The sequence below is a fragment of the Halictus rubicundus genome, chromosome 1, assembly GCF_050948215.1.
Source record: "Halictus rubicundus isolate RS-2024b chromosome 1, iyHalRubi1_principal, whole genome shotgun sequence".
NCBI lineage: Eukaryota > Metazoa > Arthropoda > Insecta > Hymenoptera > Halictidae > Halictus > Halictus rubicundus.
In genome coordinates, this window is record NC_135149.1 from 16,057,299 (window position 1) to 16,083,751 (window position 26,453).

Here is a 26,453-nt window from a genome sequence, read left to right on the forward strand (position 1 = left end):
GCGATGCAGCTCCGGCATAGGTAGACGCGAGTGTAACGACCTTACACCTCCGCAGGTAGCGAGATCGATGGGCTCCGGGTAAAACCTCTCGTCTGCAGCTCCCACCGTGCCGTGGCCCGACTGCCTCGACCTATGCCTGTACCTGTACCTCTACCTCTACTTCTGCCCGTGTACTCCTGTGCCTACTGCCGCCTAGCAAGCTGACTGGCTGACTGTGGCTTGCTTGTCCCACTTTTCTACCAAGTAGCCGTGCTTTGGTTTGCGCCTTACGACCGCTATTCACTGGCTCGATGACCGAACTCGCGGTCTTCCACAACACAATAGTACCGTTTCTAGGCTGCGACGACGATCATTCGACCTGTCGCTTTCTAATGAAATTGCAGGAAGAAATCTTGCTCGCAAAGTTACGATTTCGGGATCAGGTTTCGACGAACCAATGAAAATCCATTTTAAACAGTGTGACTTTCTATTTTATTTCTCTTTTGTTTTCATCAGCAGGAAATAATACGCTAATACTGGCTGCTTCGCGTGCACATTGATACGGCAAACACTTCACTCGAAAAACGATTGCGTGTTTACTTTTGAAACGAGGACATGGCGTTTAATAATCATCGAGCAGTCCGTGAGAGGTCAGCTTATTGTAAGGATGCGTTTATTTAAATGCACTGCGCATGTATAATCGTACGACGGTCTAAAAAACGTCTATATAAAAATTTCTTGCTAAAATTTCATTCTATAAAACGGGCCGCGCACCTCCCGAATCTTTTTGTCGCGCGACGATAGGCGATAGATGATAAACGATAAACGATAGGCTGGTCCTCGATTGGCCGTGAGAAACATAATCGAACAACGTTGTCGACGTTCCGCCGAGGAACGTTTCAAATTTCAAATGTATAGCGCGCGAAATTTTGAAAAGAGAATCCGTCGAACGCACACCGCCCGCGCTGTATCGATCGATCGCGTGCAACGTTTATAAATATAGGAGATAACATTTAATGGAATAAGATCATTACCTCTGAACAGTTACAACTAAAAAGCTATTTCTAGAGACAGTGTTTCGGTGCTGTCTTTTCCCCACGATTCTATCCGCTCCCTAAATAACAGAGATGTACAATTTCATTGATTTACAATCAATCGTGACGACTGTAATTTTGTCGTGCAGTCGCTGCTCGTTTTAGCGCTCGCGCTGGTTAATTACTAAAAAAATTATCACATAATTCTAAGTAAAACTCTACGCTTTCTTTTCTCTTTTTTTGTTTAACGATCGGTTTCGCTCTCCGATCTTCGACTGGTTTAAAATTATCACATACGCGGATTTCGACGGACAGACAAGATCTACATGTCCAGGTCGAATATTAAATCGTTTTTGAACTCCGCTTTGATCGTATCCTTCCCGGTTCCCATCGAATTGTCGTCGTGGATCTCGTTGAACGTCTCCACATCGATGTTGGATTTTCGTTTCGCCATAGTACGGTTATCGCCTTCTCCCTTCTTGATCTCAATATTGGCAGTTTTCGGTTGGGCCAATTGTTTCTCCCGATTGAGTATAGGTTTCACATTCTCGGAGGGTTCGAAACTCTTCGTGCACGTCTTGTATTTGTCTCTCTCCTCTGTTTCCGAGTTCTCGCTCTCGCTCATTCGACGTTCGTGCGCGCGTTTCTTGTTCCGCAATTTTCGCTGGTTCTTCTTTCGCTGGCCGAGGATGCTGGAATTCGATCTGAAAAACGAAATCCGGTGAATATCCCTCTTGGAATTTCGACAATCTTCTGTCAATGTATTCCGTGAATGGTACCTGAACAATTGCCGGGAGACCACGTCGTTGAATCGCACGGTTTTCTTTAGACTGGAACAGTCCGATTCGGAATTTACGTCCTGGACCGAGTCGTAATTGCAATCTATGGACGACATGGGCATTCCGTTCTCGTCGGCGCTCGATTCCGACACTGAACGCGAAAATTCGTGAGTACGCCGCGATTTTAGAATACCTTTTGCGTATGTACCCGTACCGCTAGGAAGACTATTACTTGTCAACTCGTCACCGCTGCTCTCTGAAACAGATCTAGCTTTTGTCATGGTGAATCGCCGACTCTGTCGACGCTGCGTAGCTTTTACACTCGGTTTGCTGTCTTCCCTGTGGTCCTCGTCGTCGGAATCGCATTGAGTCGAGCTGATGCTAATTAAGACACCGTCGTCCTCCTCCTGTACCTCAATCATCTGCTCCTTTTCCGGCTCGCTGTCTTCTATTTCCTACAACCGAATACAATTGAAATGACAACAGTTATACGATAGCTGGACTACGATAGTTTATCGATCGAGAACCTACCGTCAATTCCTTCAGCTGATTCTTGAAAGACGTTGCAGTGGGAAAATCTTTCTCTTCCATAAATTCCTCCGTCGTGCCGACATAGTATCTCGCCAGATTTTCTGTGTTTCTTAACTTGACGGTGAACACTACATTGTTGTCCCACGGTTCGATAATGAGAGATTCGGGGTCCACGGAATCCTTGTATATTTTCAAACAGAACGAGTAGTGCTGTGGAAAAAATCCTGCACCGACGGACGTTAATGCGACGTGTATACCTAAATTATTTTGCAAAATTCTATGGCGAATGGAATTCGGATCCACGTTCTTTACATTTACGGTGATGGCTAGTTGATTATCGTATATATTACAAGTAAACGCTGGCAGTGAGTACTTAATGCTAGGATTTGTAAACGCGTCCGTGGTCTCTATACTACTAGTCCGTAACGCCGTATCACCACAATCATTCGCGTGTTCACAGTTTTCCTCGATTTTCGGACTCGCGAACACTGTCTCGCACTCTTCGACCAATTTTTTGCCGGAATCGTGCGGCGGGCTCTGCTCCGAACAATCCTCGACAGAATCCGCGTGATACAGCGGTATGGGGCTCCCGTGATCGCTGTCCACGCCACTGTCTTCTCTGGTGTCGGACGAAGACACTGTAGGTGGAATAACTGGCAGCGTAACAACCAGCTTCTTGTACTTTGGATCGAACTTGGCAGCGCCGTTGTCAGGGTCCACACGGTAGGGCAACGGAAGGTCCAATAAATACTTTGCTGGCTTTTCGCTTTTGATGCTCAGGAAACGTTCTTGCACGTCCAGAGAAGCATCCATGGCAGTTTTGAGCAGTGGCAGATCTACTTCCACTATTAATCTTTTAGGCACCGTAGCATTCATTTTTGCGTCTCTACTCGTGGAGAAGTCTTCCAGCTCGATGCTGGACTGGTGCTTGATGAAGAACTTTGGAGTAGCGTACTTATCGGTGGAGTCTCTGTTACACTCTTGTTTCTCCTGGTAGTACGTGCTAGGTGGAGGCACGCGTTGGGGCTTCTTCTCTAACCTCTTGGCCTGTTCTTCCCTCTTTCGATCGTAGTCGGCCATTAGCTTCTGGTAAATTTCTGGCTCCATATCCAACTGTTCCTTGGCAGGATCCTTGGAAGGCTTTCTGATGACCGTAGGCTGGGACACACCTTTGTAATTCATCTTTGGAAATCTGAGATTCTTTCTGTCCAATTTCACCTGAAGCATCGGAAACTAGACGATTAAAGGGCTCTCGGGAAGACAGGAGACGCGAAAGTCTTACCTGAAAGTTGCTCTCGACGCCGTCCATGGCCGTGTTGTTGACGATCTCGCGGAACCGTGCGTTCTTCGAGGCCAGATAGATCGTGTCGGGATGGAAAACCACGTCGAAGACCATGCAACGCACATTTTTCTTGTCAAGGTCGTCCCGGGGCGGTATGAGCGTGTAGGGGATGGACCATTGCAGGCCCCGATGACCTTGCTCATACGAGGGTTGACTGCTCGGTCGTGCCACGATGTCACTCTTGCCAATGTTCAGGAAACATTTCCTGTTTCCATTGACGCTGGTTTTAATGACGTAACCGGGCTCCGGGTTAACGAACGTAACGTCGACGCCCCGTTCCTTCTCCAACTGCGTGATCTCCTTCTCGTAGAGCTTCCTATTTTCTGGATCGGTCACCTCCTCGGCGTACTCGATCAGCAATTTCCGGAACTCCTCCTTCTTGAGGCACTCGGTCAGCGTTTTGAGCTCTTCCTTGGTCACCTCCAAATCTTCCCAGTCTTTTCTACGTGTTTCGTACGCGTCCATCTTACGAAATGATGTCGCGTGTTTACAAATAAACTCGTCGGTAGAAAGATCGCGAAGCTCTTCTGTACCACGTGGATGGCTGCGCCAACTACGCCGGCCGGTTGAACGACGGTCAAACGCGGAACTTACAAACGCCAAATGGCGTGAACGCCATCTCGTCCTCTATTCGACTGTCGGACGAGGCACCCTTCCCCGGCGATTCCAAGGAAACCCTGAAACCGAACGACCTCCTAAGGTTTCCTAGGGAACGGTCCCTTCGGTTCGCACCTTCGATCCTCGGACGGACGGGCACGCGACCGTCGAGAGCGTCAGCGCTGACGCGCTTCGAAATTCTTCCAGCCGCATATTTGAAATGCCATTGAACCGATGCATCCGTACGGAGTACCGAGCCTGCATCAACGGAGCAGCGAAGGTCGATAGGAATCATCATCGGTCACCGCTCGGATTCAGCTTCCTTTCACCGTGCTTGATTCGGTACCGCGCGCAAAAACGTTTTCCCGTGTACGTACCGACGCAACGCGACGAGTTAACAACAATATCGATAAACTCGGAGCGCTAATCAACTAATGAACCTTGGAGCGGCAGTTTAAATCGGTACTCCCCGAAGAAACGGATCTGCGTCTCGGGCGTCGGATAGGAATAATTAATTGATCAGCTCTCCGGGGCGAACGAGATCTTACGGACAATTAGCTGGTAGCCGTTTCTCGTTCGCGATTAGGTAAACACGCACGGTGGAAAAGCCAAGTTTCCCTTTTCGCGGGCCGCTCTCGGCTGGTGGGAGTTCGGTCTGAAGATGTGGGGATCAAGCGGTACCAAGTGTCTGACCCACTGACATTCTCTTCAGTTTCTTAGCAGACGCAAACGCCGATAATTCGTGACTGGGAAGTTCGATGTCGGTGATCAGGATCACTGGTCGAATATCTCTGAAAGGGAAAGGATAGCGGTGCGCAACAGGAACGATTCAAATTCTCGCGTTGACATGCGTATAAACCGGAGATTTCTGAGCAGTCTCGCCGTTTGCTCGACTGTGCTGTTCGTCGTTTTTCGATCGAGACCGACCGTAGAGTTCGCAAACGATCCGAACACCGATACGGGAAAACGATCCGCGGGACAGCGACAGATCGATAAAGGCCAGGTGAATTGCATCCATTTCATTCGAGCGATTTCGTTGTACCATTAAGTTTTAAGTCCTCGGAAGTCCGAAGGAAAACGTTCGAATTTGTGGTCGAGGCGCGCACCGAGCAGCATTTTTCGAAATCAGACTGCGTTGGTCGAGATCGTACTGTGCCCGACCCGACGCAGTGAAAGTATGACGCAGCGGAGGAGGATGTAATTGTTGGAAAGTGATATTTTCCCATCGTGTCTGGAAAACTAGATCGCCGGCTGTCGCGCCTAACAATCGAATCGAAAATTTGTCGGGCTGTGATCGGTGTAGAACTAACGCGTTGTTGGGTAAGGTAACGATTGTATCTAGTATGATTTATTGCGCAGACGTATCGATATGTTACACCTTCCCTGGCGGAACTGGGTCCTCGTAGAAGCGTGCCAAAAATGAACACGGATATCTTGATGTTGACGCGAGTTCCTAACGCTGGGGCCGAACTGTTGGTGTTGATGCTGCAGCGTTTGCAGGGATACAATGCTTTCAAACATATAAGGTTGCCACCCGGGGATCACAGGCTTCTGTCGTCCCTGCAAGAGGTAAACTCGATGCCTACACGAGAAAACTCGCATAAATATCTCTGTCGCGTGTCGATCGTTGACGTCTCGGAATCGTTGCGGAATCCTTCGAACGTTGTCCTAAATAGCGTTCGAAATAGCGAAGTTAGCATCGATCGAACGGCGAACGTTAACGCTGGGAATCATGAATCAGCAGCTGATTCATTGATCGCATAAATCTGCGGCCGGTTTAATCGCGGTGTGGTCGTTGCACTTTGCATTCGCGTCAAACTCGGTTTTCGGTGTTGCAATCGAAGTTGCACCGGCTTCCTCGCTTTCGTTCGGGGAACGACAGCTCCTGTTTGGAGCATACCCGACCGCTACGTAGTTCGCGCGAACTAAGTCGCGAGAGTCAATAAATATTAAAAGATTCAATGTATTTGGAGTACGGCGATCAATCATTCTGACAGGTTGCACCCCGTATAGCCGCGCTCTTGGCTGCCTCGTCGAATAACGATTTCATGCGCCGCGATGAGCAATGGTTACCGAACTTGGTTTCGCCGTCGATCGGATCGATTAAATTCCCGTAACCCCGTGAAATCCGTCGATGGTCTACGAAAGTTCTGCTAGCTTTCTTAGGAACGGCTCGATGGTATCGTTCGCAGGAGCTGCTAGTGGAAGAGATTACGAACATAGTGAGGCAGGAGGCGATACCTTTGAGTTTCGACGGAGACGTTAGGTTCTTGAATTTCTCGAAATTTGGCCGACAGCCTCCATCGTTTATCGCTCTTCTCAGAAATCCTCTGCACTTTCGAAACTTACAGAGGTAAACATAGTTGCTTCTTCGTAGCGCTAACGATCCGAAACGCATCACGATTTATCTTTGCTTGTTTCAGGTACCGCGAAGGACAAGAAAAATCAGGACTCGAAAGTAGAGCCATCCCGATGTTTTGTGGGCAAGATCCGCGATGCACGTAAGTATCATCGACGAGTAAGTATTCTTTGCGTTGCGCGAGCAAATGAATACTGGGAAATCAAAACGTTCCTCTGTCTCCCTGTATTGCGAAATCTGTAATTTATAGGGTGATGAACAACAAGTGGGCACTGCAGCGAGCCAAAGCAAATATTATCGAATGGTATCCAGTCGTCGGTATTCTAGACTGCATGGAGCAATCGATAAACGTATTGGAACAGAAATTTCCATATTTTTTTCGCGGCGCTAAAGAAATGTACAAGAAGATTCGTAAGTACATACGAAACGGTATACCTTTCGATAGTTTTGATTTTAATCGTTCTGGTCTTCGTTGTCTAGGACCGAAAAAGAAGTACGTTTCCGATATACCTTACACATTAGATCCACGAGAAAAAGATTATCTAGTGAGACTCTTTGAAGATGAACTAAAATTGTATCGGTGGTTGAAATTTCGACTGTTCAACGAGACGCTGAAGAGCGTTATAGGAACTTGACATCGGCAGGTACCCGCGCAATAAGCGGGCAATTACCAAACCGCACCAAAGATTTTTTTATAACATCTACAACGGTATTTTTTTATCGGTGAGAGGGAGGCTGAAGAAATTAAAAAAAAAAAGAAAATAAATTTCGCAGAACCTTATTTCTCCCGGCGAATTCATTGCGCGTAGCAACACAGACGTAAAATCCCTAAGGTTCTTCACCTATTCTGCTGAAAATACTCTAATACGATAGCGAACTCTACCTAGGTAGAATGGTCTACGGCGTTATCAGCTTGAAAATGGCCATGTTGTCGCAATGTACGAAAACTGTCGATAATCGTAACGAAAGCTTTCGCTATGCCCCCGAGTTAAATCACTTGAATAATTAGTACCGACGTTTACATAGCGTCTTGTGGGCAAAGCGGTATGAATCAATTGTGTGCTGCTATATGCACAATACATTGGTCGGGAAATACATAAACTATGGCAAATTGAGGGCAATAAAAAATAATCCAAGTGCACAGGGATGTTCAAGGGAATATTCTGAATCAAACAATCGCGCACTACTGAGATATTTCATAAAATAACAAAATCCGTGCAGAAAGGTGCACGGTGGAGCCAACTAGCGGCGAGGACTAAAAACTTAAAAACAGAAAAAAATCAATAACTCGAGTACTTTTTGGGTTAAAACAATCGCAGTGAAAAGGTGCATCGAACGTACATCTCAGAATACCATAATTATGCGCGGTTATGATTTTAGAAAAATAGGCTCTACCAGAGAGGAAATGAGAGTGCTCACGTCCGGGATTTTAGTGACTTCGGTATAGTGCTGCCCCCTAGTCTAATTTTTAGCCTGGACCAGAACCTGCGTCATCTTTTTAGCCTAGACCAGAACCTGCATCATCGTACCTGCATCATTAGCAGCGGATTTCAAATAATGCCAGAGTGGATGCTACGTCTATGTTAAAAGAGGCTCTTCTATATAGGCTCTGATCCAGTCTGAAAGATGATTCAGGTTCTAATACAGGCTAAAAAGATGGTGCAGGTTCTGGTCCAGGCTAAAAAGTTGATGCAGGTTCTGTTCCAGGCTAAAAAGATGATGCAGGTTCTGTTCCAGGGTAAAAAGATGATGCAGGAAAAGTGGTGACACTAAAACCCCGAATGTGAGCACTCTCATTTCCTCTCTGGCTCTGCACGGAGCATGAAACAGCTTCGTCATCTGACGGTGGCGCTCCCATGTTTTTTCGAGTTATTGTATTTTTCCTCTTTTTGAGTTTTCTAAGTTTGCCACTAGATGGCGCCAAATGCACTTTTTGAACTGTTTTTACTATTATATTAAATATCTCAATAATGCGCGATTCTTTTCGGAATTTTTTGCATCAGGTCGGTGCAAAAAATTTCCCTGAATATCCCTATGCTCTTAGATTATCTTTTATTGCTCTTAATTTGCCATAATTTATGAATTTCCCGACCAATGTATTGTACCAGAGAGGATCAGAGAGTGCTCAGGCCCGGGGTTTCGGCATTCCTGATATACTGCTGCCCCCTACTCATTTTTAGCATGGAACAGAACCTGGGCACCGACGAGGTACTGTTATCGTCGGTGCCCAGATTCATATAACACTCATATCCTCTCTGGTAACAGTTGACCAATTATTTGGGTGCTTTAGTTCGACTGCGTCATCGCTAGATGGTGAAGATATTTTATGTCCCGTCGACAGCCTATTTTTGAAAAACCATAACCGCGCATAATTATAGGATTCTGAGTTGTACGTTCGATGCAGCTTTTCACTGCAAGTATTTTAAACCCAAGAACACTAAATTTGAACCATTGGTTCTCGAGTTATTAATTTTTTAATATTTTGGAGTTTCTAAATTTCACCATAAGATGACGAGAGGATTTCGGCTCCTGTGAGGAGCCTATTTTGTTTAAATTAATGCTACTTAACGATAATTATAACAACCTGTGCTTGTAGAGTAAACATGGATATTGAAACTATGGGGAAGATATTCAAGAACTCTTTTACTTATCAATTGTTCACACTTTTTTGTTTGCTTTCGCTGGTAGTTCACAGTTACAAAAGCAGGATGCTAGTTGTCTTACGAAGCCGGCTATCGTTTATGTACACCTATTAAATTTGAAGCATAACATTTCTGCAGGATTGTTATTAAACGTAAAAAACTGTGCTGTGATTACTTTAGCAGCGGTCATCGTGACAGCGACACGATAGGGGATCGCAATCAACTATTGTTATCGTTTAAATAAAGGCCTCCTGTGTCCACCGTGTGATCAAACACGAAACTATTTTTATTTTCGATGATTGTTCATTGAGGTAAAACGATCGCGATCGATGATCGAGCAGTTGATCGGTTTCCGGTACCGTAAGAAAAACTGTTAAGGGAGTTGGTAAGCTATTTTGATCGTTTCACACGCATGTCGCGCGTGCAACAGAACATGAGTATCATGTTGATGTAGAAATGGACCAGCAACAACATGAGCAACGCGTGCCATCACTTTTTCTTCGCATCTTTCAATCCCGCGCCGGCATTAAACTTGAAGAAGATTATATCTCCGTCTTCGACCACGTAATTGCGTCCTTGCTGCCTGTATCTACCGGCGGCCTATCGCAAAAGAGAAAAGTCGTATTATCAAATGTAAATACAAATATAATCGCAGCCTTACGTATAATCAGTACGGCCATTACCTTCACGGCAGCTTCGGACCCTTCGTTCTTGAAGTCGTCAAATTTCATTACCTCGGCCATAATGAATCCTTTCTCGAAATCAGTGTGGATTCTGCCTGCTGCCTGTGGAGCTTTTGTGCCTTTCTAAAATATTGACAGTATAGTTAGCGGAAACCCGACGTATTCTCGAATGAAAATACTCCCAGTTACCTGAATCGTCCACGCTTTGACTTCGTCGTGTCCCGCCGTGAAGAAGTATTGCAATTGCAACGCTTTATATCCTTGGACAATGATTTTGTCGAGTGCGCTGAAAGTGATTTGCACAGTGAAAACGTATGCGACACAGGTGATTCGTAATAGAATAGAACCTCCTTTATCCGAAGAGTCTTGTGCTCCAATGTGTATATACGAATAAATAGAGCGCATAATTTTCGACTGCACGAAAGAAACAAGAAGCGAAACGCTGTTGCAATTTATATAATTGTGGAACAAAAATGTAAAAATCAACGAATTGCAAATTCTCCGGTACGGTGTATTGGGGGGAGGGGGAGTAAATTCCTTGGTGATGGAAGGGGTAGTCGAAACATAGAGAGAAAGAGAGAAGGAGCAGGATTGTGGAATATGATTGTCTCGAACCGAATATCATCTAATGACAGGGTACAGGAAAGGAAGCCATCCTGTTCCGTAGCCCCTGTCGGATTTCGAGACTTCAGAGAATACACATAAAGCTGAACGACTTAATACCGCAATTTTATCACTGGAACTCTGTCTGAGACCTACTTCGGCGCCCGAAGTTCATCTGCGGTCTCGAAATAAACTCGCGGTATCCAGGAATCTTCCGTTTGTCCCCTGTGATTACCGAATGAGCCTGCGTTGCACGATCGTTTCGAGGGATCTAGAGAATTTGCCGAGGCGCTTTGATTTGTGGCTGGTTGGTTTGGGCCGCACGATTTAATATTTCCTACGTTAGCGTTACGATCAAACGGTCATCTTGGAAATTGCTTTTACTTTCGAGCTATCCCCTTGGTCAGGCAATCGCGATTGCTTAGATCCATGGGATTTCGGCGAGGATGGAACACGCGCGTAAACTCGATTCGGTGTGCCGCGCAGTGTGCAGTCTCGTTTCCGAATGACCCACTATGCAACCGTGAACCGGTTGATCCACGCTGCCCTACTCATCCCTGGGCTTGGCCCGATGTGCCCGGGAGGGTAGGAGGGCATTTTATGCAATTTTACAAGAATTTGAATAGCCGTTCGTAAAAATATAATGCGCCGCGGCAAAGATGCCGCAGTTTTTATTGGTCGCCCTGTACGAGAGACCGGGTCCGCGTCTAGACGTTCGGGCCACCGATCCCTCCATTATTATTACCGTTAGTAGATAACTCGGTGCATAGTTAAATGTGGGAACCGGACTTCCTCAGGGTTAGGTCCGTCCGGGCTTAGGTCTTTTCCTTCGAACCTTTTGCGGTTGGCGTTCCATAATTAGCCGCGCGGACGCCTCCGCTATTTTCGACTAGAACGCGTTTCGTGCTTACATTTGCAAGTATAACCACGGTCGTTCGCGAATTTTAAGGGCTGTTTGAAATAATAGACTGTCATACGGACCTAGTAACCTTTTGCTCCTCCACATACTTTCCACGCTCCGCCTCGTCCATATCGACGAGTTTGTTCTCGAAAGCGCCGCTGAAAGGGATTAGAACGGCTCCGGGATCGTTTTTGTCGACCCACTCTTTTATCTTGATTAGCCTGACGAGAGAATTACGATTAGATTCGAGATTCGAACGAGAACGGTAACGGTAACGGTAACCAGCACGCGCAAATTCGCACCATTTATTCTTCTTCCGGATGTAATCCTTTTCGGAGAGGTTCACCAAATAAATAACCGGTTTCGATGTGAGGAATAAATATTTGTTGAGGACTTCGATCTGCAAGAGAGTCAAATTTTCAATCGATTTTCTAATTGCAAAATTAATGCGATCAAATGTTCGCGACGTACGTCGGTGGCGCTCCAATCTGCAAACCTGATGTGCTTCTTTTCCTCCAGCACGACGCTCTTCACTTTCAACAACGTGTCCTGCGGAAAAATGACATTTCGAAGGCGTTAGATGATTTTGCAAACGATTTTGGCCGTACCAATCCGCTTTAATCTCGACGGTAGAAAGCGACGCGACTCGGCGCGACGTACCGTTTCCCCGTTTGGTATTTAGCCGCACGAGTGCGCGCGGTTGAGTGGAATGATCCCGTGATCGGCCCGTGATTAGAGGACCGCGCATTCGCGAACCGGCGTTCCATTAGATGGGCCGAAAAGACGGGCTAGCTGGCTCCGAGTTCTCGAAAAGTTTTAGCAAATTGCGAAGTCTAGAACGAGGGAGGATCGGAAATTGCCGTAGGTCGATCCACGAAAAGAGGGTAATTCGATTGATTCGTTCTAGGAACCAGAGTGTGTACCTCCTCTCTTAATTCCCTTGCCGCTTTCGTTCCGGCTTCTCACAACGTTAGTTGCATTTACGTGGAACTTCTTTCGCGGCCGGGTGTGTTTCCCGTGTACCTTTTGTAATCGACGGTATCGATCGAACACTCTCGCGAGGAGAGGAAAAGAAAAGGCGAAGGTTCACTCACGTATTCGGGCTTCAGTTTCTTGTCGTTCCCTCGGACCACGAGTTTCTCGAGTTTCTCGAGGTGGCCGTTCAGGAACTCGATATCCTTCAGCCGCAATTCCTCGCTGATAATCTCGAGATCCCGGACAGGATTGACATCGCCTTCCACGTGGGTAACGTCGTCGTCGTCGAACGCTCCTGCGCGGCAGTTTTACCAAAATGTTAGTACTCGAGAAAGAGGCGAACGTTGTCCCGAGAGACTTACGGCACAGATGGAAGATCCCATCGCAAGCGTTGATGTGCGAGAGGAAGCTGTTACCCAGGCCCTGTCCTTCGGCGGCGCCTTTGACGAGCCCGGCGATGTCCACCACGTTCAAGAATGCCGGGACTTTGCTGAAAACGTAGTCGCAAACGTGCCTCGTTACAGCGTACGCTCCTCGTTCGGTAAGGGAAAGGTTAGCGAGAACTGCGAGCGGGAATCGGGACTCGCAGCTCGCAACGTTGCACACGCCTGTCTCCGGGTCGAAAAGGAGGGTGTCGCGGTGACAACGAGCTGTATTTAAATGCTAATGCGAGTAGCCTCATTAAACAATTAGTCTTTGAAGAGAGGCGTCGGTGAAATGAACGAGAAGGGGAATTCCGCGTCGGAGCGGCTTTCATTAGGGCTCGTTGAATCATCCGACACGTGCCGGTAGTTGGACCGTGCGATGTCATTGGCAAGAGCCGTTCCGGCTAGGGACGAAGAGACGCTCTTTGATCTGCGCTCGTCTCGCATTTTAATCTCTTTGAATTCGCGGACTCCCGACCGTACAACGGGCACGTGTCGCAAAGCAAACGCAACTTTTTATCGGCAGCTCGCCGACTCGCTCGCTCGATGCTTATTTGTTCGCCTGTATGTTTTTTTTTCTCGATTCTATTGCTCCACGGCGATCATCGACGCGACGCGTTGCGAAACGCTGTGCTGCCGGTCCTCACCGCTACCTCTGGCCGCCTCTGTACACTCTACATTCAATCTCATCGTGTCAGCCAGCTAGCGTGATGACGCTCGGCACGGTAAACAGGGCTTTCGTCGGTGGTTACCCGCGCCGATGTACACCGCAGCACGTACAGAGGTTTCCACGTGTTTCAATGAAACGACCATTATCACCGCCGACCGACCTCGGACACGCGTACCGGATTTTAATTAACTGCCCGGGATGAATCTCTCCCGCTATCATCCCTCCCCCACCCTTTTTTTTGCAGAAAGATCGAGCCAGGAAGCTAACAATTGGGTTGAAACGTTCGTCGATCACGGCCGCTGCGAAACGAGCGCGGAAAACGACAATGTAAAGTCGGCCGACGTTTCAACATGGACTCCGTGTCGCGTAGACGAATTTAGTCGAATCTGCATTGCAGATCACGTACCGTTTTCTCTCGGCGCGCCACGGCCGCCCTGTCCCTTGCTCCGCGAAAATAAAAGCGAAGAAGTATGGAAATGTCAATAGTTATTCCGACTGGTTTCCCATCGCGAGGGTGCATTTGCGGATAGGCGCGTCGCCGTACTCGCGCGTTCGGTAATACGCCGCGCCGTCGACGCGACGACGTTCGAAATATTCCTGAAATATTTTTGGCTCGCTCGGCCACTCACCTGACGGGTTTGAAGTATTCGCACAGATAATCGAACCTCGCATCGGGCACGGGGACGCGACGTGCTGGAAAACAACGGGCACCGAGTTAGACAACGTGCTCAGAAACGTTATTTATTGCGCGTCGAATCGAGGGTCGACTCGCCTGTACAACGAATCTTAAAAGTCAGCGCGAGGATATTCATTCGTCGGATTGGTCGGTAGGATCGACCATAGTTTGCGTCGGCGATGTGCGACGGAACGTGATGGTGTTCGACGACCGCCGGAAGAAATGAGGCAGCATGGACACCTGTCTACTGATTCGAAATTGGTTATAGTTATTCTCGTCCGTGCTGACGGACTTCTTGCGGTAGACGGGTATCGCGACAAAAGGGTTCAGCATCTTCGTCATGGCGCGGGTCGCCGATTTAATCATCTTGTAGCAAGTTCGTATTCTTAGCTCGACCGACTCGTACAGTCTCGAGTCCTTCATCGCGCCGGATACGTTGCCGGTTTTCAGGTCAACTCCGATGAATATGGCGGCGGATGCCGCAGCGGATAGACCCGGAAGCTTTGGTCGATTCGCGGTCACCTGATTCACGGCCTGAATGATCGTTTTCGCCACAGTTTGCTCCAGAAAACCAAGGTCCGGCAGGTGCTTGACGTTGATCGGTGGTAGCGTGCGACGAAACTTAATGTCCATGCTCCTGTACTTGTCGGGATAGGTGAGGAATTTGTCGCGGCACTCTTCCGCGCAGAATAGATACAGCTTGTCCTTGTAGAGAGCTCCTATGGTCGATTCGCCGGGAACTAGTTTACGTGCCGGCAAATTGTCGACGTAGCTAACTAGACAATAACCATCGACTCGCAAGCGTCTCATCCAACAGTAGTGCTCCACGTCGATCGTTTCCGTGAGAATGCGAGCTCGATCCACGGGCAGGCTCGCCGTGTTCGTAGGCGGCAGATAGTCGAGCGGATTTGCCTGGAAATCGGCTTCGTGTTGCTCGCAAACCCAGTAGAAGTGTTCTCGAAACTGAATCATGCCCTCGTGATTCGGCAAAAGTCCTGAACTTTTCGTCGCCCCGTCGCGAAGCAGACAGGCGGGACAATAGGACTCGAATTTGCTCTGCCGTCTCTTGAACTCGTACGGCGACACGCTCATGAACCTCAAGCTGTGACACTTGTCGTAATCGCTCGCGCGGAAGTACGATCCGATCCGAGCGTACCTGAGACACGCTTCTCGGTCGGCTCTCGTCCACACGTGCCACGTGCTTTTCGTGGCGTCGAGCTCGATCACGTTCTGAGTGTACTTGTTCAACCACTCGCGGAACTCCGCCCGATCGATTTCCCAGTTCGCGTAGCGGTGCTTCAGGAACTTGCCGGAAAAGTTCGCCGGTTTCTTCGGGGGTTCGTCGACCTGGCTCGCCAGGCAACGCAAACAGAATCCGAGATCCGCGGCCAGATCGATCGTCACCAGGGGCTGAATTCCCAGCAGCGTTAGTTTCTCGAATTCGCGGCGGCTCGCCGGGAACCCGTCGAACACGAGACCCTGAGCGGTCGACCGGGGATCGATCGAGCTGATCTCAACGGCGCGGAGCACCCATTCCTCCGGGACGCAGCGACCCTCGCGAAGATGGGATTCCGCGAGCTGCGCCGATTCCGTCCAAGGAAAGTCGTCCGGCAGGTGTCGCAGAGCCTCGCCTCGGGTTACCACCTTGAGGCCGTACTTTTCCGCGAATTGACGAGCGAGGCTCGTTTTGCCGCACTTCGGCGGCCCTATAATGGAAAGCCGGAACGGGATAACGGGAGCGCAGGAGTCCTGTTCGATGTACCTGCAAGGGTTCTTCAGAAACGCGGACCGAGCCTCCTCCCCGGCCAGAAAGTAAACGAACTGTCGATATATCACCGGATAGATTTCTTGCCGAGCCTCGAACAACAGATACATCTGCAGAGGAGCTGTCTTCTGGTATAATTGCACGGGACACCATCGGCCGAAGGAACTCAGAAAATAGTAGCCGCATTCGAGAAGCATTTCCGCCGTTTCGAGATCGATCGCGTGCGGTCTTTCCAAAATTGTGACGTCCCGACTCGTGTACGGTTTCAGAGCAATCATTAGTCGCAGAAGAACGCTTTCGAAGGTCCCTTCGGCGTTGATCTTCATGTACGGTATCGATTCGTCCTTCAACGCTTCTCGCGTGGCGTTCATCATCCGCGTGTCGATATCGTACGCCTCCTCGAATTCTCGTTCCAGTCGTTGTTTCGCCTCCTCGTAGCCTTCCCAGTCGGTGAAGAGCACAGGCTCGGGATTCTCTTGTCGCCAAACTTCCTGCAATTCGTGTCTCTTGTACTCTATTATTTCCGAGTCAACGTTGAAGACGGTGCTGGCGTCGGTGTCGTCGTCGTCGTAGACGTGCCTCTCGACGTCCACGCTGTCGGCCGCGCGTCCCATCTCGATCTCGAACTCGGCCTCGGTTTCAGATTGAACGATCGAATGCCACGATTCCCCTTCTTCTCCCCTTTCCGCGTCCAGCAGCTTCATCGCTGCGCTCAGCCTCCTCTTGGTCCAGACGTTTTTCTCTCTTACGTAACGATCCATTTCGTCCGTGTAACGCGATTGTTCGATGCGTTTTTCCTCGTCGAGCCTCTCCGTCCACTGCCTCAACAGCTCGTACATGATCCTGTGCCGCACCGTCTCCTTGCCGCATTCGAGTTCTATTATTATCTCGGGCACTGTGTAATGCTCGAGGGCCGCTACCACGTCTTGTGGACAGCTTGGAAATTGCTCCATCGCGACACCGTGCAGATTGTACAATCCCTCGAAACGTTTTAATACGCATTCCTTGAACATCCTGTGGGGAAGAGCGCCTCCCGTTCGCCAGTAGCTTCGAACGAACGTCTGCAAAGTCGCTGGATCGCTGTTGTACTTTTCGTCTTTCAAATCGTCCGGCAGCTCCACTTTCTCCAGATGATTCCTCAGCGAGAGCGAAATGTTTCTGTGCGAGAGCGGCGGAACTCCGCTCCACACCAAGAAAGCGTTCAAGCTCTTGAAGTGATCGACGTACGCCAAACCGTACTCTCGAGCTATAGCTCTGGCCAAACTGCTTTTCCCGCTGCCCAGTGGACCAATGATGCTCACTCGAAAAGGCGGAATCACGGGCAGCGGTTTTCGAAACGGGAACGACAACGCTCGAGGACTTTGCACAAACTCTCGAAGAGCCGACTCGCTGGAGAGCCGATAGATCTTGTCCATGAAGATCGCGCTGAAGTCCTCCTTGCCTTCCCAGAAGACGTTGTACTTGATCAGAGCCACGGGACAGTACTGGCCCGTGTCTCCGAGACGAGGATTGCTCTCCGGTACCGTTCCACGTTCTTCCTCTCCCAATTCCTCCTCTTCACCCACGTTCTCCGTGTTATCCGACATAGCCATGTATTCCGCGAGGTCTCTTTCCCTCTCCCGTTCGTCGTCGCTCATGATCCTCGCTTTGTCGATGTAACGATCTCCGATGCCGTCGATCACGAACCTGGGGACGTCTTTGATCTTGCCGATATCGCAAACGATTAAATTCCTGCACGAGTTTTCTATCGTTTCCCTGATCGCTTCCCAGTCCAACTCGAATTGCCGAATGTGCCTCAGGTACTCCACCAAACCGTGAGACTCTTCTTCGCCATCTTCCTCGTAATCATCGCGTTCCACGCCTTCCTCGCCGTAATCCTTCTCAGCTTCGTGAATTTCGTGCCACTTCGACAGCAGATATTCGTACGGGTCCTCGTCGTACAATAAAACAGCGTCCTCGAACACGATACTCGAGCTTTCGGTGATCGCCTTCCAGGCATCGACGTCGGGGTACATGCCATCCACGACGTATCCACCGTCTCTCAATACCTCGACGTCCATTTCCTCCTTCGGTATACTTAATATCCGATTCGCGACGAAATTAGCTTTATCCTCGGAGGTTCGCTCCAAACCCGGATCGAAGAAGATATCGGAATCGCTGTCGAATTGGTCCAAGTTTACCACGACACCTTTAAACGTTTCCGCCAATACTTTGCACAGGGAGGATTTCCCAGAGAGGTTTGGACCGAACACCGCGATTTTGCACGTGGGTCGGGGAACGAAAGGGCACACGAAGGTCCTCGGGTTCTCGAGGAACAAATCGGCCGCCTCGTCCGACGAGAGGAAGAAGATTTTGTTCATGAACCTGACCGCGAACTTCGACGCGCCTTCCACGGTCCTTCCTCGAGCCAATTCGACCGGACAGACGAAGTTCCAAGTCGAAAGACCCCAGGGATACGTCGGCGAGACGGTGTCTCTGTTCGCCAAGTAGGGAAAAGCTTCTTCGTTCGACTTGTCCTCGAACTCGTCGACCGGCACGGGACTCTCGCCGCCGAATCTCAACGCCGCGAGATCAATGAATCTCTTCGGAAGAATCACTCTGGGAATCGGCAGCGTGCGCAATCGAGAGATCGCGATTCGGAACATCCGCGACACCGAGGCGCGGCCATCCAGGCGAATCACGTTCTCCGGCTTGTGCAGCAAGATCCATTTGTCGATGGTAGGCATCGCGAGACGTTTGTACGTCTCGCACTGAGCCTCGACGTTCGATTTTCTGTCGGAAATTCGCCTCAGCAAGTACTTTCTCTGATTTTCGTCTGAAACGCGTTCCTCGTTCGCCGGGTCTTGATAGAGCTCCAGCGAAACGTTCGCGTCGTTCCCTGTTCCATTAGGAACAGACGTTTCCATGTTCTTGTTTCTCGCCGAGAGGGTTGTGTCTATCGTGCGTCCAGTTCCCGTATCCAAGCGGAAATGTTCGCGCTTTCTCGCGAAGTCCTCGTCCGGGCAGATAACGTAGATAATTATGGTCGGCTTTAGGGGCCAAGACGTGAACATCTCGTCGATCTGATTGGAGATGAACTGCTCGTATCTGGATTTCGTCGCGCAGCCCTTATTCCCCGATTTGTTATTGTACAGATCTCGGACACAGTTCGAAGGAACTTTGCGCTTCCCATCGGAATCAGACGTGTCGCATATTCCTCCGAATGGCGGACCAAAGAGCTTCCTAAAATTCTCTGTAAGCTCCCCCACGTTTGACCGCTCGGACGAATAACTCGGAGGATATTTGAGCAGCTCGTTCGGAATGATCGGCAAACCTTCCACGACGTAGCCTCTGTGGTACACGTCCCTTTTGTTGATCCTGGTGGCTACAAGATTGCCGATGATATCGAAACCGAGGCATTCGCCGGTCTTTAAGATCTCCGAAATCAAATTCCCTTTCTCCGATCCTTTCTCGATCTCGTCCTTCACGAGTTGCAGCGGGGAAACCAATACGCATTTGCAAGAGTCCGCTATCATGGCTGCCAGCTTCGAGGTGTTCAAATCGGGTTTCCCGAAGATAACGAAGCAGGTTGGCGCGGTTCGGAGATACTTGGTCTTGGCATCCGTCTCGCAGTAAGGATCGCGAGTCGTGTAAGGGTGGGAGGGTGGTTCGAAATGGGGCTCGACGTTTCCGTACCTCCTGGACTTGCATTTCCCCTTGAACCTCGTGAGCGGATTAGCATCCTCGTGGAACGCGTAATACGAGACAGCTTTCGGGTAGACGCAACTATGGGGTTCGGGCCAGGGAAGCACGGACTCGTCGCGAGGATATCCTTTGATGTAACGCAAGAAGCTCTTCTTCACGATGAAGGACGCGTCCGCGTAAAACTTGTCTCTCCTAGGGGCGTCCGACTTCTCACGACGGGAAACTTTGTCGCACATCGCCGATCGTACTACCGGGTTCGTCGAATCTCTTAGCAGCGAGAAGGTTCATTTTGAGGTTCGTTGCAGCACGCTTCGAAACGCGGTGCCAAACAAATGACGCGACTGAATGGATTAATAGTGAACGTAGATACTTATTTTCATTCGGATCGATGGTGCAGAACGGGAAGTTCTCGGCCGCCGCCTGGCTTTTCGTGAGGACGTTGAAGAACGTCGATTTCCCTACGTTCGGGATTCCGACTATACCAACTTTCAAGTTGGTACCCACGCGGCCGATCAGCGGTTTTCGTTCGGGCTCCTCGACTTTCTTTGGCGCCATTCTGAGAAGACGCGGAGAACAGGATCGTTAAGAGATACATGTATATCGGGGTGTTGACTATCGATTACTATCCACCTCACCTCGGCGCATTGGTCCCCCTTTGTCTTTCGACTTTCGCGCTGGCGTGCACCGTGCAGAAACGGACGCGACACGAATTTCGAGGAGCGCGAAGAAGGGGAACGAGCGAGGAACGAGTGGGGAATATCAGTTTGCACGGATAGAAATGAAAATGATCCAACGTGAAACGACCACGCCCTCAGCTCCTCCAACCCTCGGAATCTCGTCGAGAAGTCGAACATGGTTGCGTATACACGTACTGCCCCCGGCTTCGCGATGCTTCGAATCGAGACGAGACGAAACGAAACGAAACGAGACGAGACGAAACGAGACGGGACGAGTCAAGTCCGAGACGGGCCCAGTCGGGTCGAGTCAAGCCGAGTCAGGTTGAGTCGAGTCGAGTCGAGTCGAGTCGAGTCCAGTCGGCTTCTCGAGCATCGAGAGTCGCTTTCGAGCGCTCGGGGTGACTAATTATATTAATGCGGACGGCACATCAAGCGATTGCTGTATTTACCGCGAGATTACCCCCCTTCTCCGTGGCCGTTCTCGAACGTACAACGGGGCCCGCGCCATATCAAAGGACGAAGCAGGTACGAGAACGCCCGCGGGAGGTGCAGGGGGCGAACGAAAGCTCCAGAGAACGCCAACTCCGAACAGAGAGGGAACCAGGGGGTACCAGAGGGAACCGGAGGAGAGATGCGAGGGAGGAGAAACGCGCCGGGCAAAGGGGGACCGACGATTACTGGGCACCAAAGCCGCGAATCACCGGCATCACGCCGGGAATCTGCAACCGCGCCTCAGGCCGCCAATCCGCCACCGACTTCGCGGTTCCTCTTCCTCCCCTGCCTCCTCTTTCGGCTCCTACACCCTCTCCGTTTCTGCCCTCGACCACCCCTCTTCGTTGTATCCCAAAACTATCGAGCCTTCGAAACGGTTCGACTCGTTTCGGTTCGGACGCGAAACCGCGGCGCTTCTCGGCCTTCCTCGTCCACAGTCGCCGAGAAATTTGCAAATTACGATAATGGAACAGAACCTAACAGCCCTCCGCGACGCTACTCGAGAATCGCTTTGGGTTTGGCGCCACTCTCCCCTTCGATCCGTTCCGGTTTCGCCGCGACCGGCCGGATCAATTTTTCCCCCGCTCGAAATCGATTTTCGCGACCCGCAAACGTACGGACCAAACGTGCGCCGACACGGTGAAATTCAAAAAACCCGCGCGCGCTTCTAGTGTCGGATTCCATCGACTGGAGGAGCTTCGGGCACGGCCTGCGAACTGCACGGTGCTGCCTCGCAGCTCTCGGCTCGGAAACCATGCGAGATGCACACTGTACCTTAACCTTACTTTGCCAATGAAATCAGGCTCGAAAACGGCTTACAGAATCGTAACAATTCCAGAACGTACGCGGTCGACGGCAGGGAAACGCGAGCGAATCGTTCGACCGCGTTCCCATGGCACGCGGCCCTTCCTATAGGCCCGATTGGCCTCCTACCATGACCCCATGCACGCGCGTTACCTCGTTTTTCGCAATTCGCAGCAACTCTGTCTCGAACAATGTTGCGCCGCAATATTCGATAGCCTTGCGCACGAAGGGCCGATGAAATTTGGATAAAATACCTTGTGTGTCTCGTTGGTACTTTCACGAAGTAAATATCACTGCACAACGCGTGGCACGACGGGGAACACAGCACCACAGTGTCGTCGCACGTTCAACCGGCCTCCGGTTCGAAAACAGGGAACTGCTTTATCTTCGGAGAAACCGTTTCGCCGAGAATCACCGTACCGGCGAGAAATAAAAAGGTTTCGCGACAAAAACGTTCGAACGGCAATCCGGACGGAAAGATACGCGAAATCAATGGACGCACGGCGAAACCTGTTTTTCTTTTAATTGTTTCGATTGGCCGCGCGGTGTCCGCGGCTCTGTAATTTCCGTAAAATTAGCCTCTGGTTCATTTCAATGATTGTATCTTTTCTAAGCGATCGTTCGCGGACAAATCCATCGTGATTCCGGGAATAGCTTTATAAAATGAAACGCTGCCTTTAATTTCTCGTCGAAAAAGGGGTCATCAGAGGGGGCTGATTGCAATGCTTTCGCGGAAACCATAAACACGCACATTCTCGCCAAATAAATTCGAAACCCTTTCAGAAAAAGCGTGCCGCCGCGCTCCGAGCTGAGACGATGGAATCGTGTCGCCGCACCGAGAAAAACAGCTGCGGGTCGTGATGACGAGCGGTTGTTCCGTTGGCGAGTCGCCGTAATCAAAAGGAAACCGTTTTCTTGCGAAATTTATGTAGGATCGTTGAAATCTAAGTCGACGGCGCGGCGTGCTCGCGTCCGATGGGAACGCGCGTCGTGGATCACCGGAGGGCCATAATTCGAAGGATAATATTAAGATTGCCACGGAATGAAATAAAAAAGAGAAAAGAAAGAAAAAACGATTACCCGTCCCCGGTGTGTGCGTGCGCGTTCGCCGATGATGTCCGTCTCGGTGGCGCCGCGCCGTGAGATCGGGTTGGTAAAGGGTGCGGCGGCGGTTCGTTGACGACTTTGGCCCTAAAACGGAAATTTCGATCCTGTTTTGTGCGGGCGAGGGCAACGGGGCAACGTTTCGACGATTCGGGGGAAGAATTGTCGGTTGTGCGTATCGCGTTAACTGCGGTTCCGTTCGGTCAATAGATTTCTAACGTGAAGTCGTCCTTGTGGCGTGTGATTATTTCAATTATTTGATTACGAACCGTATCAATCTCGGCCCATATAATGCATATAATCAGCCGGCTATTATTCGAGGAGCGCACGGCCGGCGGAAAGGACGCCTCTTGTTCCCTCTGCCTCGCTCTCTTCCTCCTCGGGTCCCATAGTTCGCAGCGCGCATCGTCTACCGGCTCGGCCGTTTTCGTGATATTGTAATTTGGAGACCGCAAACCCGATGACGTCACTGGTGCACCGGAGCATCTTGCTAGCGCGGCGACCACGGCCCGCTCCCGTCCCCCCCGATTTTTTATCGGCCGACAATTTCGGCGGGAAGCATATTAACGAGCCTCGAATTATAGGGATTTCGCTAGATTAGATGTATGTTGAATCGAGGGATTACGTTACTAATTCCGGCGCGCCGATCCTCGCTGCGAGATTTATTTGCGAATCTGGCGCGCGAGCAGCAGCTTCTCCGAGCAACAACGTCGTTAACGTTCCCATCGATTCGTAGACGGTTGGACGACGGCGACGATACGACGAGACGACGAGACGACGACGATGCGAAGAAAGTTCTTATCGCGCGGAGAAAAAGTGCACCGTCGTCCTCGGGCCGAGTAACGAGCGAGAAGGAGGCAGGAGGAGAGCTCGCGCGGAAAGCAGGACCAACGAAGAAACCGCATTAAGTCTTTGTTCAAATAATACACACCTCCCGGACCCTCTCGTTTACTTAGCGGCGATTGCACACCGTAACAGGCAACATTTCGCCGGTCGTTCCGTGGCCGTGCTTTCGAATTCATCGAGCGGCTTTACTGCTGGAAAAAATAGAGGATGATGGATCGTAAATAGAGCACCGAATAACAGGGTTCGGGAAATAAGAGCGGAGTTTCCATCGGCGGATAATAAATGTAGAAATGATTGTTTAATGAGAAACTTGCGGGCCTCGGCTTTACGAGGGAATAACATCGAAACTATCGAGTGTGGGCCAATTAGCCGGCGCAATAAAATTGTTGTTCACGTGTTGTCTGGCTAGGATGCGCGCACCGCAATCACCGTAAAAGATGACTTAATCGGCATCGACGCTAATTGATATCCCTGCGCCGCATCTCGACTCGAATTAGAAACGCATCCCGACGAAATGTTAATTAACATTTAATCCGATATATCCGTTCGCGAACCGTCCGCCTCGCGTTTCATTCGATCCAGAAGCAAGGGAAAGCACCGGAGAAAATTTCACGAGCGATACATATCGTTGCCCGAGAGAAACGCCTACACTCGAATATAAATCGGACGCATTCCACAAGTTTTCATCGAGTTACGACTGTGCGTGACCGCCCGTTCCCTGGACGATCACCGAGCCTAAATGAATATAGAGAATCGGGGGAAGTGCCGGAGGAACTGTTAGAACGTAACGATGTTGTAATAACTTCCCAACAAGTTCGATATACCTCCGGGAACGGTCCATCGGCTGCATTACGGGCCCATAAAACGCGATGCTGTTTCTTCGTTGCATCCGCTGGTTTCTGCTTTTACGAGGCAAATGAAGAATCATAGGATCGCCGCGCGCTTTCTCGGTCGTTGGTGCATCGTTTAGGGGAGCCGCGCTTCCTCCTTTTGCATATATCCATTCGCGTGCGAACCGCGAGCATGCTCGTTGGGAAATTACGGCGGAAAATCTTACGAGCGAGGCCCGACCGGCGGCAGGTTCGCTCGAACGGTAGGAAGTTCCATCTTTTCAGCGAAGAAGGAAGCGCGAAACTCGCGCCTTGTGTCCCGAACTTCCACGTGGACGCGTAGAACGAACTGCCCGCGCGAATCCTTTTTTCTTCCTCTTCTTCCTCTTCTTTTTGTTCCTCTTGTTCATCCTCCTCCGGTGCCCCGCTCGGGGAAAGAAAGTCGGAAATTACATGCATTCAGGATGAACCAGATTGTAACACCGTAGCCAGATAGGCTATAGGTACGTCTCTAATAACTAATTGCGTAGGGACGTAAAGAAGCCTTGATAATTCCTGGAGCATGTAGCCGAGCAATTAAGGTGTAACGTTTCGGAGTTCTGGTCGTAAACAACACGGGCAAAGTAGCGGAACCGCCGCGGCTCGGTTCCGCCCGTCAATTGTTACCAATTGTTGCCAATCAGAGTAATACGTGTCATTATGGCAAGAAGATTAGCAGCGGTGTGCTCCACTCGGCCGTATACACCGATCCGATTGCGCCGCTGCTCCGCACACTATATTAATTTGCCGATAATTATGCGGCGGCCGTTCGACACGCGCGCTGACTCGAATTAATACATTTTATCGAGACAGAGAGAGAGAGAGAGAGAGCATCGTCGTCCGGTTTTTATCGGTATCCGCGCGCGCGGACACATTGTTCACGCGCGCGAAAGCCGCGTAACGAGCGTAGACATCGATTAAACTTAATTGCCGGGATACAAAGAGAGCGTTCGCTTTCGAACGCCTCCTAATCGTCGCTGTTCAACTACCCAATTTGATTGAAATTAACACACCGCGTCTAATAACATGGGGTCAAATTTATAATCCAGAGATCCGGTGCCGCGCTCGGTAGACCCGTGCTCGATTTCTTTCGCGACGATCGCGATCGCGATCGCGCGCATCCGATGGAAAAGTGCGAACGGCGTCAGAGAACTCGATGGCTCTCGATGAAAACAAGATTGCTGGTTCTTGCTGTTCGATCGACTCGCGAGGTATCGAGCCGAGGATATTTGCCATTTCGCATGGCATCCTACGGCACGGTGGAAGCTGATTGGAGTATACGTTGCATAGTTTAACCGAGCCGGTGAACAGCGGCGGATGAAAAACGACTCGAAAGTCGCGATATATCGTGCTCCTTGCAAAACCATAAAAAGAAGAGAACGAGCAACGAGCAGTGGTGGTAGAAGAAGAAGAATAAGAAGAGGAAAGAAGAAGAAGAAGAAGAAGAAGAGGAAGAAGAAAACGCGTGGCAGAAACTGAACCAACCAGTGGCCACGCCTCCTTAGACAGCCGCCAGCCAACAATTAAGATTTGATCGGCAAAAATGGTCGAGGCAAAATGGCGCTGGCCACTGAATACGTAATGCCCATGAACGAGGCTGGTCGACCTGCTGGCGGAACCGCCGCAACACGTGCTTCCTCGCATCCGGACTACAGTCAGCCTCGCAGTTATGATTAGAGGGTAACTCTGTAGCTTACATCGGCTCTTGTGCCCGGATACAATCTTCGGCAACGAGGGTAACGTTGTTGCAAAAGTTGCGCGGCTTATCTCCGGCTTTGCAGAAATAAATCGTTACCACGCTCTTGTCGAGGCTGCCGTATCCCGACGATCGCGTCGTTCCCCGTAAATATCGTTTGTTTTGGTAACGTTGTTTGCGATAAAAGTGATCGAGGGAACGCGGCCGGTGGAAGTCGGTATGCAGTAGGCTAGCCGGCGACGAGCGCCTGTTCGCAGGCAGCCGTCCGCGCGTCGATGCGAAAAGGTCTGCATAGGAAACTCCGCCACGCCGCGCCGGAA

General features: G+C 50.1%; 4 protein-coding genes across 6 annotated transcripts; 1 reads left to right on the forward strand and 3 right to left on the reverse strand.

Annotated features, from left to right (window-relative positions):
• Positions 1 to 447: 447 nt before the first annotated feature.
• Nop17l (PIH1 domain-containing protein Nop17-like) lies at positions 448 to 4,148 on the reverse strand. The gene is made up of 4 exons (XM_076789846.1): positions 3,606 to 4,148; positions 2,324 to 3,541; positions 1,793 to 2,247; positions 448 to 1,717 (listed from the first exon to the last, which is right to left on the reverse strand). Exons 1-4 carry the CDS (start codon positions 4,128 to 4,130, stop codon positions 1,336 to 1,338), a joined length of 2,580 nt encoding a protein of 859 aa, XP_076645961.1. The 5' UTR covers positions 4,131 to 4,148; the 3' UTR covers positions 448 to 1,335.
• Positions 4,149 to 5,108: 960 nt separating this feature from the next.
• Positions 5,109 to 7,851, forward strand: LOC143355222 (heparan sulfate 2-O-sulfotransferase 1). Of its 2 annotated transcripts, XM_076789867.1 has the most exons (6): positions 5,109 to 5,265; positions 5,622 to 5,831; positions 6,455 to 6,615; positions 6,686 to 6,763; positions 6,872 to 7,032; positions 7,102 to 7,851. In XM_076789867.1, exons 1-6 carry the CDS (start codon positions 5,110 to 5,112, stop codon positions 7,254 to 7,256), a joined length of 921 nt encoding a protein of 306 aa, XP_076645982.1. In that variant the 5' UTR covers position 5,109; the 3' UTR covers positions 7,257 to 7,851. The 2 variants fall into 2 exon arrangements, with proteins under 2 accessions (XP_076645982.1, XP_076645973.1); XM_076789858.1 differs by having other exon boundaries at positions 6,872 to 7,851.
• A 1,398-nt stretch (positions 7,852 to 9,249) lies between these two features.
• On the reverse strand, positions 9,250 to 21,970 carry LOC143355236 (obg-like ATPase 1). 2 transcript variants are annotated; one of them, XM_076789896.1, is made up of 11 exons: positions 21,873 to 21,970; positions 20,020 to 20,201; positions 14,150 to 14,210; positions 12,788 to 12,915; positions 12,545 to 12,720; positions 11,922 to 11,999; positions 11,753 to 11,850; positions 11,531 to 11,671; positions 10,136 to 10,232; positions 9,947 to 10,069; positions 9,250 to 9,863 (listed from the first exon to the last, which is right to left on the reverse strand). In XM_076789896.1, exons 2-11 carry the CDS (start codon positions 20,198 to 20,200, stop codon positions 9,753 to 9,755), a joined length of 1,194 nt encoding a protein of 397 aa, XP_076646011.1. In that variant the 5' UTR covers position 20,201; positions 21,873 to 21,970; the 3' UTR covers positions 9,250 to 9,752. The 2 variants fall into 2 exon arrangements, with proteins under 2 accessions (XP_076646011.1, XP_076646020.1); XM_076789905.1 differs by having other exon boundaries at positions 21,772 to 21,934.
• On the reverse strand, positions 14,267 to 20,012 carry LOC143355229 (adenylate kinase 9-like). The gene has a single exon (XM_076789883.1). The coding sequence runs from the start codon at positions 19,879 to 19,881 to the stop codon at positions 14,329 to 14,331; it is 5,553 nt and encodes a 1,850-aa protein (XP_076645998.1). The 5' UTR covers positions 19,882 to 20,012; the 3' UTR covers positions 14,267 to 14,328.
• Positions 21,971 to 26,453: the final 4,483 nt, after the last annotated feature.

Bases quoted from the DNA above. Each gene is read 5' to 3' on its own strand.
- Nop17l (XM_076789846.1), bottom strand. From the start codon at position 4,130: ATGGACGCGTACGAAACACGTAGAAAAGACTGGGAAGATTTGGAGGTG. The intron at 3,542-3,605 runs GTAAGACTTTCG...CCGATGCTTCAG, and splicing joins GCGTCGAGAGCAACTTTCAG to GTGAAATTGGACAGAAAGAA. The intron at 2,248-2,323 runs GTAGGTTCTCGA...ATTCGGTTGTAG, and splicing joins ATCAGCTGAAGGAATTGACG to GAAATAGAAGACAGCGAGCC.
- LOC143355222 (XM_076789858.1), top strand. From the start codon at position 5,110: ATGCGTATAAACCGGAGATTTCTGAGCAGTCTCGCCGTTTGCTCGACT. The intron at 5,832-6,454 runs GTAAACTCGATG...TATCGTTCGCAG, and splicing joins TTCTGTCGTCCCTGCAAGAG to GAGCTGCTAGTGGAAGAGAT. The intron at 6,764-6,871 runs GTAAGTATCATC...TGTAATTTATAG, and splicing joins GGGCAAGATCCGCGATGCAC to GGTGATGAACAACAAGTGGG.
- LOC143355229 (XM_076789883.1), bottom strand. From the start codon at position 19,881: ATGTGCGACAAAGTTTCCCGTCGTGAGAAGTCGGACGCCCCTAGGAGA.
- LOC143355236 (XM_076789896.1), bottom strand. From the start codon at position 20,200: ATGGCGCCAAAGAAAGTCGAGGAGCCCGAACGAAAACCGCTGATCGGC. The intron at 11,672-11,752 runs GTGCGAATTTGC...TTCTCTCGTCAG, and splicing joins ATCCGGAAGAAGAATAAATG to GCTAATCAAGATAAAAGAGT. The intron at 9,864-9,946 runs GTAATGGCCGTA...CTTTTGCGATAG, and splicing joins GGTCCGAAGCTGCCGTGAAG to GCCGCCGGTAGATACAGGCA.